General features: G+C 45.1%; 1 protein-coding gene across 2 annotated transcripts in view; it reads right to left on the reverse strand.

Annotated features, from left to right (window-relative positions):
* Positions 1-1,779: 1,779 nt before the first annotated feature.
* The window catches only part of ILDR1 (immunoglobulin like domain containing receptor 1), a 34,665-nt gene continuing 21,007 nt past the window's right edge, over positions 1,780-15,437 (reverse strand). The window contains exons 4-8 of one of the 2 annotated variants that reach the window (XM_007985624.3): positions 14,928-15,047; positions 14,498-14,644; positions 7,865-7,996; positions 6,831-7,651; positions 1,780-2,098 (exon numbers count right to left, since the gene is read on the reverse strand). In XM_007985624.3, the coding sequence (XP_007983815.3) occupies positions 2,057-2,098; positions 6,831-7,651; positions 7,865-7,996; positions 14,498-14,644; positions 14,928-15,047 (1,262 nt within the window). In that variant the 3' untranslated portion in view covers positions 1,780-2,056. The remainder of the gene's footprint in view (positions 2,099-6,830; positions 7,652-7,864; positions 7,997-14,497; positions 14,645-14,927; positions 15,048-15,437) is intronic. The other variant, XM_073009761.1, reaches the window with a different exon arrangement.

Here is a 15,437-nt window from a genome sequence, read left to right on the forward strand (position 1 = left end):
TGGTCACTTATTTTTTTAGGACTCCCAATCAGTCCCCCTGCCTGAGGTTGCCAGAGGGACTCCATTAGGTTCAGGGGGAAGAATGAGCTACTGGGCTACCTTATGCTGCTAGATGGAAAGTCAGGAAACACCTTCTGATAGTTAGGGGGATATAAGATGCCCTGCCTCTGTGCTGTTCTTCTGGTCCTGGGTTTTCAAACCAGCCTGCTTTCTTCTTAACACCCTTTAGAATTCTCCTTTGGTTTTCTCCTGTACCATTTCCAAAATGTATTAAGTTGTGCTTAGCAGGGCATAGTAGGGGAAATGGGACAATGCCATCTTGTCCAGACCAGAAGTCTCTCACCTACTGAATGTTATGTCTACATTATCTGTAAATATATATATTTTTTGCTAATTCAGATCCAATTACATATGAATAATCAAAAATCCCAGAGAAGTCTACCTAATGCAGAAATTTAACCTATTTTCTCCACATGTAATTAAATTAATGAGACTGGGGGAAAATGGATGTGTCAATAAATAGGATCTAAAGTGAGCACATAAGGATACTGTTGAGGAACATACACACACACTCTCCTCCACTCAGCCCATCTCCTTCCAGTCTGCTCAGTGTGGATCTCTACATCAAGCACACATGGATTCATGAAGCCTCCAAAGGAGCTGAGAAAAATGGGAGTGGGTGGTAGAGCCTATTATAGTGAAAATACAGTTCTTTCTTCCTGGAGCCCTCTGAGTGGCAAGACCTGCCTGGATGCTTCTGCTTGGGAAATCTCAACTCTGAAAGGCTGAGTAGTTCCAGGAGAATGGTAGCTCCAGAACTCCCTAGGTTGGTCAGGGTCTTCTCTGAACTTTAGTGGTGAAGGTGGCTTAATCCAATCAAATGCACCACAGTAGGAAAGCAGATATTTATTTGGGGCAGCACGTTCAGCTTGGTATGGTTTCTTTCTTTCTTTCTTGTTTATATACTGTGTCATTCCCAAGAAGGATTTAAAGTGACTTCAATCAATACACAATATATACGAACATATAAGTTAGATATACAGGTAAAAAGCACCAAGAGGAAAACAAGGCACAGGAACAAGGCTGGTCCAAAACTGCTTCTCTGTGATTTTCTACACTTATAATAAATAGTCCATGAGTGGCACATGGCTGGGGTATTTCCTGTGCCATCTCTGACTGGAACCTCAGGACTGGGCATGGGGATGGCAGGATAAACTCCTAACAAGAAAGGGCCCTCAAGACCTGCCATGGAGGAAGACACATTCCCATGGGAATGTCCCTATAATACTCCATAGATTTCCTTTTCCTGAAACGTGTTTGATTTCTTCTTAAAAATTCCCAAGTTCTCACTCTGAGAATGGCCATGGTTCTGGGCAGTGTAATCTACTGAAAGACTCTGGCTACTAAGTTTCTGAGGAATCACATTCCAGTCAGGGTCCATTACAAGTCAGAGACTATATAAATATGAAAGAGAGCATGAACCAAGGCTAAAACTACGGTTGGTAATTCTTCACACTCTAACTTTTTTGTTTTTTGGCTTTTTGGTTTTATTTAGTGATGGGCACTTGCTCTATTGCCCAGGCTGGAGAACAGATGTGTGATCATGGGATACTGACTCATTGCAGCCTTGCACTCCTGGGCTCAAGGGATCCTCCTGCCTCAGCCTCTTGAGCAGCTGGGACTACAAGTGCATGCCACCATACCCAAATATATATATATATATATATATATATATATATATATATATATATATATATTTTTTTTTTTTTTTTTTTGTAGAGATGGGTTCTTACTACGTTTCCCAGGCTGATCTTGAACTCCTAGTCTCAAGTGATTCTCTCACCTTAGCCTCCCAAAGTGCTGGGATTACAGGTGTGAGCCACTACACCCAATCTCAAAATCTTGTATTTAAAATTCTTCTATTTGATTCTCAGAATCTAAGCCAAAACTGTTAGATTCAGACTTGCAGGTCCCAAGTCAGCTGGAAATCTAGGTGATGCTGATGACACATAGGAGCTGAGAAGTAGCCACAGAAGTTGTGCTGTGTGCTTGGTGACTAAATGACCACACTCCTTCCGCTGTGAGAGCTGTCTTTCTCCTGGGGAATAGAAGAATACACACACAAAAAAATGCAGTCAGTGTAATCCGTCTATGCATGTAACACATAAGATGTGCTTGATTCACAAATCTTAAGTGGGTGGTGGCTGCCAGGACAGCAGATCTGAACCTAAAAAATACTTCTTTACTCTTCATGAAACCAATCTCTCTCCCCAGGCTTAGGTTTTTCTTGTTTACCTCTCTAGAGACTCCCTCAAATACCTTTAATTTCTGAAAATTTCATCCAGTCTAATTCACTCTGCCTCTTGCTCTGTTTTCTAATACCTTCAAGTCTCCCTGAGACTCAAAAAGTGGTACCCTGTTCCATTCTTCAGTCCATCTCCCTCCCATTCATTCATGAAGACATTGCTCAGTTCTCTTTTTCCTTTTTATAATCTCCTGAATCATTCCTTCCCAGCCTTTTTCTAAAAAGTTTGGCTTCAAACCTTAGTATTTCTCTGAAGTTGTTTTTCAAAGATCACTAATTACTTCTTCCTGACCAAACTCAGTGGCTTTTTTTTTTAGAAGTTATTCCACTCTACTTGGTCTTTGGGCTTTTTCCACTTCCTCGGTGAGGGTGAAGAACTGTGGTTGATATTCCTCGTATTTCTGTAGCTATGGTAGGGGATCATTTTATTTAAGTTTTGAATATCTATAGTTGTGGTCCATGAATGTGACCTTCCTCATCTTATTTGAAATAGGAAAACAAGGTATCTGTCCTAAAATATACTGCTCAAAAGGGATCACATATGTATGTACATTCATGTTGCTATAAAAAAAAAAGTTTCCAATTTATCAGGAAAGTGAGTTACAGGGGTCATGATTTCTAATCAAAATACTGCAGGATAAATGTTCTCTGACATAATAGAAAACAATGAAATGCAGTAAAAGGAACTTGTCCAAGTTTGCTAAAAGAAAACCTAGACATGATCAAGGAGTAGACATTTTGTTGAAAGTAGGAGATTAAGAATGCCAACATAAAACTTTCTAAAAATTAAATCAAAAAGTCAAGAAAAAAAGCTGGGATTCTCTACAGAAAGTTTGAATTTAGCTTGGAGAAGAAAGAACACCTTGGCTTTCTCTTGTATTAGAACAGGTGTATACTGGCCACGTTTGGAACAAGCCAGAAATACTTGGAGAATGTCTTAGGACAAGATTAGAAAGAAAGATAATTGATTGGAAGGAGTCCAGGAGCCTAAGCCATACAAGTCTGTAATCACTGAAGGTAAAAGCTTGAAGTTTTTGCTCCTTATATTTCTGAGGTTATAGCTTCAGTGGAGTGAAAAGGCCACCAGACCTGAATTGAGAAGATCTTGGCGGGAATCCTGGTTCTGAAGTTGGGTGGAAGATCCCTCAATATAACTTCCATTTTCTCATGGGCACTGTGTAACATCTAGTTTCTACCTATTTCAGGTTCCCATGAAATCATCTGCATGGAAGCCCTTGTTTGTCAGTATCTATTTGTTAAACATTACTCTTGAGAGAGAAGGTTCCACATGAACACCAAAAAATAATTGTTCCATTTATGTTTCTCTAAATGCCAAATAAAGTATTTTAAATAAGCATTTTATAAAACGTTATGGTAAAGCTGTAACTGCTGAAAGCCTGCTTTAGGAAAATAGTGATACATCTTATCAGCTCAAGCAGTAAACAGAAACTTCCAGTGCTGCATGATGGAAGGTCCCCATCTAGAGGCCCAGTTGTATTATGATGTTTCATTACAAGCTCCAACGACTTCAGAGGCTAGGAAGGCAGCCTGTGTAAGAAGCAGCAGCCAGCCCAAGGAGAGGAGGGAAGAGCACGACTTTGGCCCTGCAGACTTTGCCTCAGTAAAGGCATTCAAAATTTAAGTTACAAACAAAACAAACTAAACACAGTGCCCTTCAAACTGAGCAATCTCCCAAATCAAGCTTTGGTCCTGGGCCTCTGCTCACTGTCAGAATATGAATGGAAAGTTGAATGTGATAAGTAAAGTGATAACTCCTTGGGAGATAAGCTCAAAGAAACTCCAAACAATGGAGGCTTTTACAATTTCTTGTACAAAATCTTTGCTTCTTGGGAGTAACTTTACAATTGAAAATTTGGTTTGGTTGTGGTAGGTGGTAAAGGAAGCTGTGATATTTTCAGAAAATGAGGAAGAAATAAAGTCACCAGAAGATATCATTGACTCCAAATGATAATCTTTCTCTCTTTCCTTTTTTTCTGAGTCAAGGTCACATTCTGTTGCTCAGGCTGGAGTGCAGTGGTGCAATCATGGCTCACTGAGCCTAGAACCTGGGCTCAAGTGATCCTCCTATCCTTCTGAGTAGCTGGGACTATCGGTACATGCCACTGCACTTGACTATACTTCTCTAAGGAGGCAGAAAGGGCACAGGCTTGAGAATCAAAGTGCAATTCAAACCTGAGCTTCACTCCCTATTGGCTGTGTGGCTTTGGGCATGCTACTCAACCTCTCTGAGCCTCCCATAGTTGTGAGGATTAAATGAAATGAAGCTTGGAGGCCAGGCACGGTGGCTCATGCCTGTAATCCCAACACTTTGGGAGGCCGAGGCAGGCGGATCACAAGGTCAAGAGATTGAGACCATCCTGGCCAACATGGTGAAACCCTGTCTATACTAAAAATACAAAAATTAGCCGGGCGTGCTGGCATATGCCTGTAGTCCCAGCTACTGAGGAGGCTGAGACTGGAGAATCGCTTGAACTGGGGAGGCGGAGGATGCAGAGAGCTGAGATCGCGCCACTGCACTCCAGCCTGGCGACAGAGCGAGACTCTGTCTCAAAAAGAAAAAAAGAAAGCTTGGAAAGGGCTTAAAGGGCTTATCTAGTGTCTGGAATGTAACTGGTGTTCCTCACCCTTCTCTCACTTACAAGAAGCCACATAATTTAACTTACAGAAAATAATCTAACTTAGAAGAAGATAGCCTGTTGATTTGGGGTCCAAAACTGGATCTTAACTTTGTTGTTGTTATTGTTATAATGAAGAGACCTGGTTTAGTCGCAACATGAGTAAAGGAGGGGTGACTGTCCCAGCTTTGACTGTGTTTTCTTTCAGGATGTAATTTTCTTACTGGTAACATGGAAGAAACAGTTGTATCATCTGTAAATGAGGATAATAGTACAAAACACACAGGGTTGTTGTGAGGATTAAGTAAGATGTTATATAAGATGTCTATAACTCAGTACCGCTTAGTAAGGGGTAGCTATTTTCACTATTGTTGACCCTTGTCACTCAAGGGACATCTGTGAGAAGATGATATAATTTCCATTGATTATTACAGAAATGCCTACTGGTCTTTGCTACCTTCCTCACAAATCACTCTCACCAAGGTTCTGCTCTAGAAAGAGCAGCACTGTGGCTCTCCTAAGAGGCCTGCTCCTTTGCACACACCATGTGTGTGATTGAGTTTTTAAAAAACTCGCAGCAGAACATGTACTTCCAAATGAGAGTTGTATCCTTCAAAACCTGTGAGAGACTACAGTTCTTCTTTTATAATATCTCTCTGCTCCGGGAACTTCTTTCAGAGCTACTGCATATACCTTTGACTATCTCAACAGAAGCAAAAGAGAAAAGGATTTTGGTCAAATAGAGAAAAGATCTTCACGGGTAGCCTGTAAGTTGGCTCTGAGGCAGTTTATTAATGTTTTTGAGCAATGGCAACATAGCTCTGCAAAGTGGCAACATTAAAGGAATGCTGTCATTTGGATGTATTAATTATAATTTTTTTTTTTTTTTGAGACAGAGTTTTGCTCTTGTCACCCAGGCTGGAGTGCAATGGCATGATCTCAGCTCACTGCAACCTCCTCTTCCCAGATTCAAGTAATTCTCCTGCTTCAGCCTCCCAAGTAGCTGGGATTACAGGCACCCACCCCTACACCCAGCTAATTTTTTTTTTTTTTTTACTTTTAGCAGAGACAGCGTTTCACCATGTTGGCCAGGCTAGTCTCGAACTCCTGACCTCAGGTGATCCACCTGCCTCGGCCTCCCAAACTGCTGGGATGACAGGCGTGAGCCACTGCGCCCAGCCCCAAATAATTTTTAAAGTCACTTCTTTAAAACAACACAAAAGATCTGCATCCAGAGGCCCTAAAGGCTTACGCCCTTCTGTGTTCCCCTTTTAACTAAGTCTGGCACCCATTGGCATCTTGCCTATCCACAGAATCTTAATGTTTTGGCCTGTATATGGAATATCAGCGTTTTAAAAATCAGTTTAATGGTCCCTTCCAGGGGATGTCTCAGAGGGTCCCAACCTCACATCTACCAGGGCCTTGAATGCTGACTTAACAAGCGTCTTCTGTCAGGCCTAGTGTTCTAATTTGGGGTATGGAAATGGGTTGCTAACTAAAGAAAGCAAAGCAGCTGTGAAAGGAGGTGAGGCTTTAGCCACAACGACCTGCATTCAGGTCCTAGCTCATAGCTTGCAAGGTGCTTAATCATGCTGAGCCTTATTTTCTCCTGTGACCCCGCTTGGCTTGCCCCACAGGACTGCGATGACAGCCGAAGCGATGGTGAGAAGGCCCTTCACAGGCAGCGAACTCTCCCCTGCACTCTGCACCCGCTTGATTTCTTTAGCTTTAGCAAGAGGTAGTCCACCCAGCCCACAGTGTAATTTGGGCAAAACAGGGAGGAGGCGCCCTCTGTGGCAGAATGAGCGGCAGCCTGTGTTGGCTGTGGTCATGCCTGGCTGGAGGGTCCTCTCTGCCCATGCCCGACCCTCAGGATGCCCCAGGCTCACCGAGCGCTTCTCCACACTCCCTTTTTTCCTGCTATTCTTGCCTGGAGTGACATCCAGTGAGCAGTAGCTAGGTGGCTTCTCCTCGGGCCAGTGTGGGGAGTGCGAGCGGCGGCGATGGGTCCCCCAGCTCTGGGGCTGCCTCTCCTTGTCCTCTTCAGAGCTCCAGGAACTGAGGCCGGAGGGCAGGGGAGGAGAGTAGCTGCGGTGCCTGCGTCGTCTCCCGTGCCTCTGAGTGCTCTCCCGGGGGCTGAGCCTGTGGGGCCTCTCCTGACAGCGGCTCCTGAAAGGAGGGTGGCTCGGCCGCCAGCGTGCCTCGCTGGACGAGGGGACATCGCTTAGGCTGTCCCTGTCTGACCAGTGTATGGGTGACCCATTCAGCCTAGAGCTACGATGCCTTCCACTCCACGATGGGTCCAGTTCTCTTCTTTCCAATGCCCAAGACTTTGGCCCCCGGTCCTGGAGCTCCTGGTGGAAATCAGGGTAATGGTGCTGCCTTCTCCCATCTCTCAGATCCCAGGGCCTGGAGTGAATTGGGGTGAGCCACTGCTGGTGCAGGGAGTCACTGGTCCTCCTTGAGGATGACAAGTCTCTGATCAGTGGGGGCAGGTGGATGATTCTGCGTTCCACGACCTCGGAGCCCAGGGAGGACAGCATGCTGCAGGGATGGCCAAATCTGGCTTTGAGGTCAGGGGGCAGAGGCTGCGCCAGGTTGAGGTTCCGCAGTTCTTTCTCCAAATACTCCAGGACACCATTGGCGATGGGAGGGTGATTGGTGGTCTGGGTCATTGGCATCTGAGGGAGTCTGGACCGCAGGGACAAATCTGAATGGAAACAAGGACATGACATATTGAACAAATGGCCCAAAACATACACCTCAGAATCAGGACATCAAAATGTGACATTGGTTAGCATGACTCCCTCCCATCTTCCATCATGAAGATGCCCACCACATTGGTCATGGAGGCCTTGATGTAGCCCATATTCCTGCCCTTGCCCTCTGCCCTCCCCTACCCCAAATCTCTGGAAGAGTTTACCTCGCTGCAGCAGCGGGTGCATTGGATAAGATGAAACCTGGGAGCTCCTGTCCGCCCCCCAGTACAGGGGTTTTTCCATCATCTGAGGACCTAGGGCCTGGGCCTGCTTCATGTAGCGGTGGCGGGCCAGGGCTGCAGGGGAAGAAGGAGAAATGCAGACCCTCAGCCAGGCAAGCCCCACACCTCCCACTTCACTTCTCTCCACCTAGGGGCCCTGCAAGAGGCCAGCTTCTCTTGTCCGTTCTCACCTATCTTGCATGGGAGTAAGGGTTAAGGGGGTAGTAAATTAAATGTCCCCCTGGCGAGGAGCTGGAACTAAATTCTCTTCAAGACTGCAACTTCTGTATCCCAGGAAAGTATATTCTTAAAACTTGACTTCCTAGCCTCAAAATCATTTCATCATCTTGCCCATTCCTAAGGTCACCCAAAATGCATAGGTAGATTCATGGATACTAGCATACAATGAATTACTGGGCCATAGGCCAACAAAACTAGAAGCCAAAGGCCAGAAACAGAAGGTACAGATGCAAAGGACTTAGAGGAGGCTGTGAGTCTGGGCCTGGGGGCATCTGCTCAGAGTGAAAGAAAAAGGGAAAGGCATGATACTGAAGATAATGGGCAGAATTACTTGGCAATTACATGGAAGAGTGTTTCTAGCTGGCATGCCAACCCTGGGTGGAAGAAAATTTGTGGGAACAAGGCAAGGGTGTGCAAAAAGCTCAAGTAGATTCCAGTGGGTCCTTTCTACTCTTCTCCTCGCCTTATTGAGATTGTCCCTAAGTAGGGGAATTTCTAAGGGGTGGGGTGGAGGAAGGGAAGGGGGATGAGAAATACTATTTCCTTTATGGCAAAGAAAATCATATAAAAAAGTAGTGCAAGGATCCATAGAAATGTCACTCCAGCCCCTTAGGTGGGGCTGGTCTGAGGCATACAACCCACAGTGAGTACAAATTAAAAACAAAAGCATTTCATTGTTTTTGTTCATGCTTTTCTATTTTGGGGTAGTTGTGGCTGAGTGCCTCATGTTTCCTAAGTGCTCTGCCTATCCACGCGTGTTGGACGCGTACCTGTACGTTGAGGGCAGGAAGTGCCAGCCTCAGTGTGAACGAGGATAGGCCCCAGCCTGGCATTCTCAGTTCCTCCTTGCTTCCCTGGGCCCTGTGGCCACCCCTAAAACAGCAGGGCCCAGGTACAGAAGGGGGCAGAAAGCTGGCATCCTGAACACAGTCACATAGGGTGTAGGGTTTGCCAAGGCCAGCAGCAAAGGGGTCATCCAGTGGGCTGCCCAGTGATTCCAGTATGAAACTCCCAGCACAACAGGAAGTGGTTGTAACAGAGTCCCCAGAAGTGTCCCAAGCGTCAACCCTCAGTGTGAGTCACAGCCTAGCCTGGAGGAAATCAGATGCAAACTTGCAGCTCCCCCAGCAGCTACACCTTCATGCCAACTGATAGCTTTGAGGCTCCCTGAAGACAGATCCACAGGCTCAGAGCTGCACTCTCCCTCTGCAGAGCTGCCGCTCCCCAGCTCCCTCTACTGGCCACCACCAACACACATACTGGAATGCCCAGCCTTATACATGTAATTTACCTTACATAAGCTAACTAGTTCTCTGAAAAATCTCTTCATCTGGGAATCCAATGAGGAAGTTGGGCTCAGAGGGATTACCTTCCCAGCCTAAGGTCCCACAGCTAGCGACTGGCAGAGCCAGGGTGTGAACCTGTGCGACGCTCAAGCCTATGCTCTTTGTGTGCCATACCATCGAGTCCCCAGACTCCTTTATTTTCTGTGATGAAGCAAAAAACTTTCCCTGCAGGCACCTCCTCAATTTACCTCTCTCTAACTCAGCTCCAGACCTTTCAAAGTCCACTCCAGACTAGTCTCTCCTTCCATGGCCTGGGGACATCTGATTCCAAGGAGAACAACCCTACCCACTGTACCCCTTTAATGGAATCCTCGCCTCTTCCAGATGGTCCTATTCCCATTTAGCCACTCCTTCTCCTGCTTCCTTCAATCAGGGAGAAAGGCAGAGTTGTGCTTCTTCTTTGCTCCTCAAATGATTTTTTTCACTAAAGGGACCCCCTCCACAAATAACTCTCTAATAACCCTTCCAGATCCTCCATGAGTGTTTCTGACATTTCCCCGAGTTTTTCAACACGGTCCAGAGATTAACTCACCTGCTTCCTTAGTTACCACAACCTTTTTTCCAGGGTCTCCCCCTTCCTTGTTGCACTAAAACTAATGAAATAGGATGGAAGACACAGTCTTTGAGTTTTTCTCTTGCCTGCCTTCCCCTGCATCCCTGAAAACAGCCTCACGGGAGTCTATGCTCTCAGGGGTATCTGTTGCTCACCTTGTTGCCACCATGCTCTGCTAATTTTTGTATTTTTAGTAGAGATGGGGTTTCACCATGTTGGCCAGGCTGCTCTTGAACTCTTGACCTCAGGTGATCCACCTGCCTTGGCTTCCAAAGTACTGGGATTACAGGCGTGAGCCACCACGCCCAGCCCTTGCCCTTCTTTTAACCTATGGTCATTTAATCTATTTGCTTTCTCCAAAACTACCAGTCCTCCCTGATTTGACTGACCAGTCATTTCTGGGACATCCTCAGGTGCTTCCCAGAATCCCATGCCCCTTTGAACTCTCGTCATTTTAGCTTTAGGCAACCACCAGCAGATGCTTCTGGGTCCCAACCAGGCAACTGACCTCAAATAGCCCTCCTCCCAATAGGGCTTTCCTTCTTGACCTCTCAAACATGCATTCCCTCCTCTATAGCAGCAACTTAAACATTCCCCACCTCTTAGGTCTTCCCCTGCCAGTGAACTTTCTGCTAATGACTTCATCTCTATTGAGGAAGAGGAACCAGCCCTGAACATGGAGCCAAGAAACCTAGGTTTAGTCCAGGGCCCACTGCTAACAGGCTGTAACACAGTAATTGTGGAAAAACCTCCCTCGACTTCACTTCCTTCAGCTGTGAGGCGGAAGGAGATGGGGCAGGAGACATCAGAGATTCTCACTGTGGCTGTGGCATACTGCAGGGCATGCCTGGAGGTTCTGCAGTAAGGAGGGCCAGTAACTGCTCTAGGGATGAAAGGCGTTTCTCCAGTTTTCACAGAAAAAGTACGTTTCCATTTCAAAAACGTCTATCTTTAAGTCCTACTAAGAGCTGTTTACCACTACTAGGTGAACTATCAAGGGTTACTAAAATTTGGTCGTATTTTCATTTTTCTCCTCTCTAATCCTTTTTTAACTCTCACTAGAAAGTGGGAGCAGGTTGGGGAGGTGGGATGTGATCAAAGAAGTTCAAGAATCACTGACATGTTTCTTGAAGATTCCTTCTGCATCTAGAATTTTGATTTGCTGAAATTGAGTTGGAAGATGTGAGCTCCCTCAGCTTCCTCCCTTACATCTTAATCATCCTCCACATTTTAATGACTTCCTTTCTGTCTTCAGATGCTAGGCTGCTTCCCTTTCCCTTCCACTCTCTAAGGCCAGTTCTTTCCTTGTAGGGCTGAGGCCACTCCTACCAGCTTCATCACTCATCAGTGACCACCTCACTTCTTAATGCTTCACTTTACTCACTTGATATTAACCTTGGTTCGTTGCTTATAAACATGTTTAGGATCACCTTATTCTCCAAACACCAACAATAACCCCTTACTCCTCTAACCAAAGAGCTTTCTTTAATAACTCATGCCCTTCCATGCAATTCTTCTTGTCAACAAACTTCTCAGGACAGTCTGCTCCAGTGACTCACTTTGAAAGTGACATCATCAGCCCAAGTTCAGGGATCTTTGTGGTCTGCAGTTCTTGATTTTACTAGTTTTTAAAAATGAACCTAATCCCTCAGGAGAAACAACTCTCCCCAAGAACCTCCATTTATTAGTTTACTAATAACGGATGCACTTATCATCTGTGTTAGCTTTGTCCCCAGTCTTGCCTGCTTTTAGTGCCCCACGAACCTAGGGAGTCTAAGCAGCCATCTTGGGTGGGTTTTTCTTATTTCATCCTGCATATTATTACTCCAGTGACAGTGACCTCTCCATGGCCTCCTCCCTAAGGTCCCTGAAAGGTAGGGAGCCCCACAGTCCAATGTTGCATCCGCTGTAACTTTTCCCCTCCTATGGTGTCTTAGCCAATCCCACAGTGATCCACCTACAGAGACTGCGGCAGTCTCTGCTATAGGAATGCAGACTTTCACAAGTCAGATGAACATGGATTCGACTCTGCAAAGCCACTGCTATTTCCTAGCTGTGGGGTTTTTCTGACCTTTGGTCTCCTGTCTGTTAAATAGGGATGACATCTGCCTTCTAGGGTGGTTGTGAGGATTCAGTGAGGAAATGTATGCAAGGGGACTACATGTCAGACATCCAATAGAAGTTAGTTCTCTTTTCCTGTAAGACAGCAACCTTGGAGCATAGTCCCGAAACCAGACTCAGGCCACCGACTTTCTTCACATTGTAGATCAGATTTTGTTTCTATCTTAATAGGTCATTCATTATTTTTCCCTAAAAACATTTCCTTTCAAATGGATCAAACTGATAAAAGTGTTATCTCTGGGTACTCAGATGAGTCATGACATTTTCCTGAATTTCTCAAATTTCCTACAATATAGTACTTTATTTAGATCATTAGAAAGAGGAAATGTTATTGAAAACAAAAGCCAAAAAAAAATTAAAAACCTTCTATTTAGCGCAGTTGGCACTATTCCATCTATTTGACCAAGAAAATATCTTTATAGAATAATTTTGTATTATTTTGCCTTTACCATGTATTCTGTAGCCAACATTTTTTAGGGCATAATTCTGTTACAGTTCTGTTTTAAAGGATCAGACATTAGTCCAAAGGAAGATTACATTGAAAGCAAGATCATCTGCTCCCTCTTCCCTTGCCCTAACTCAAGGATTCTCAAAGTGTGGCCCCTCTACCAGCAGCAGCACATCACCTGGGAACTTTTGAGATAAGAAATACAAATAAAGTTCTAAGCCCCCAAATGACTAACAGACCCCTTCTTGGCCAAGGGGACCCCAGAGAAACCTTGGAAGCTAAGTTCATGGCCATGACAGGATGGCAGGTCAGACTCGTCTCATTATATCCCCACCCACAGTGACCAGCCCTTTCAAAAGACTCCACGTGGATAATGTCAATTACTAGCTTATCTTCCCAGGTACAGAACAAAGACAAGATAAAGTCTAATTCCTCTTTTCCCCTTTTCTAATATTCACTTTATCTTATGTAAAATATAGATTTGCTGGGCACTAACTAAGGTTTCACAAGTGTATAATCATTTGTTTCATTGCTGCCCCCCACTTCTTAAGGAAAATTATAAATACTAAACCTCCTGGGAACCTCGTTGAAAAAAAAAAAAAAAAAAAAAGTCACAGATGCATCTGTGACTTATGTTTTTTCCCTGGGTATGCCCTCAAGCTAGCTCAATAAACCTCAATGATCTGAGACTTAGGCCTCAGTCACTCATTTTGATTGCTAGAGAAATAAAAATTCTCAGGTCCTACCCTGGACCAATTGAGTCAGAAAACCTGGAGGTGGCAGCCAAAAATTAAGTTAAGGAGGAAAATAGAAAAAGAAACAGAAATCATCCCTACCTCCTGACCTCTAGGGAGGGGAGAGTGGCTGAAGGTTGAGTTAATCACCGATAGCCAATGACTTAATCAATCATGCCTATGTAATGAAGTCTCCATAAAAACCCAAAAGGACTGGGTTGGGGGAGCTTCCTGGTTGCTAAAGACGGAGGTACTGGGAGGGTGGCACACCTGGAGAGGACGTGGAAGCCCCGCCCTGCTCCCACATACCTTGCTCTATACATCTCTTCATCTGGCTGTTCACTTGTATTCTTTTAAATATTCTTTGTAATAAGTGGGTAAACATAAGTAAAGTGTTTCCTTAAATTCTGTGAGCTGCTCTAGCAAATTAACTGAACTGGAGGAAAGGCTCATGGTAACTGCCAATTTATAGCCATTTCCTCAGAAGCACAGGTGACAACCTACTAGTTGTAACTGCAGTTGGTGTCTGAAGTAGGGGGTGGTCTTGTGGGACTAAGCCTTCCACCTGTGGGGTCTGGTGCTATTTCCAGGTAAATAGCATCAGAATTGAGTTAACTTATAGGACATTCAGTTGGTGTCTGCTGAAGAATTCCTTTTTGTGTGGGGAAAACACACACACACTTGGTGTCCGAAGTATTGAATGGCATGTGAGAATAGGAAAAAACAGTTTTGTTTTCCTTTACAAGTGGTCTTCTCTCTTGCTGGCTTATTTAAACCACTCGCTCCAGCCCACCTTATGTCCAAATGAGGTCAGTGCTAGGAATGAAGATTGAAGCACAGGCACATCAGGGCTGCTGAGGAAATGCCATCAGTAGGCAGAGCTATCTGAGAGATGCTTTAGGCAGCCTGAGAGTGGACAAGCAAATGTCCTCATTTCAGCCACCTTCCACGTGGCTCCCTAGCCTCCCTAAGCATCATTTTCAGGGCTGAGGCTAATGTCCTCTGACCCTGTGATGGGAGAACGGCATGGAGGAGACACCCTGGAATAACCTTTGACCTGGCACTTGAAGCTGATCTGCTTCAAGTCCTGGTCCCTAATCCACTCCATTCTACTGCTTGTCTGTCCCCTCTCACCTTCCTCAGGACAGCAGCAGCGGGCGGGACAGCAGGGACAGCGGATGTAGCAGCAGCAATACTGAGGACAGCACTGGCACCAGCACACTCCAATCAGCAGCAGGAGGAGGAGGGCTCCCAGGATGATGAAGATCACGGTCAGCCAGTCTGCAGGGGAGAAGCCAAGCAGGGGCTGAACTAAACATTCAGGGGGAATACTTCCAGCTCTGATGTCCTAGAGGTCTCATAAACAGAGCTCTTGACCTACAGGTTAAAGTTCAGCAATATGTCGGCAAAAAATTAAAAGTTTAGCTTTGATAAGGGAACTTCAGAGGTTGATAATCCAATGACAAGAACTTAGGCTTGCTTATTTCTGTTTTTTTTTTTTTCCTGTGCGTAAAAGTGTTACGGCAGTGAGGTAGACTGAATAGAAAGCTCCAGTAGCACTTACGCAGGACGATGAGCTTTACTTCCTTATCGGGGTCTCCTGATGTGTCCCCTGGAGCCTCAATGGTGCAGTAATACACTCCATGGTCCCACCACATCACTTCATTAATCACAAGATCTGCTCCTACACAGTAAGGAGGGAGAAAGTGCCAGTGTCAGAGGAGAGAGCACTGGTGTCTAACCTGTGACAGCCTCAAGACCTGGGAAGCATGGCGAGACCTTGTATTTACAAAAAATAATAATAATAAATTATCCAGGCATGGTGGCATGTACCTATAGTCCCAGCTTCTCTGGAGACCAAAGTGGGAGGATCGCTTGAGCCCAGGAGGTTGAAGCTGCAGTGAGCTATGAATGTGCTAATGCACTCCAGCCTGAGCAACACAGTGAGACCCTATCTCAAAAAAAAGTTAAACATACAATACTGTTTAAGTTGCCAGTATGTGGGGCTTCTACTTCCTCACAATCAGACCTAATCCCAACTGGTACAATGGAAATGATTATTTCACTGCATTTC

This window comes from Chlorocebus sabaeus, chromosome 22 (genome assembly GCF_047675955.1).
Source record: "Chlorocebus sabaeus isolate Y175 chromosome 22, mChlSab1.0.hap1, whole genome shotgun sequence".
NCBI classification, from domain to species: domain Eukaryota; kingdom Metazoa; phylum Chordata; class Mammalia; order Primates; family Cercopithecidae; genus Chlorocebus; species Chlorocebus sabaeus.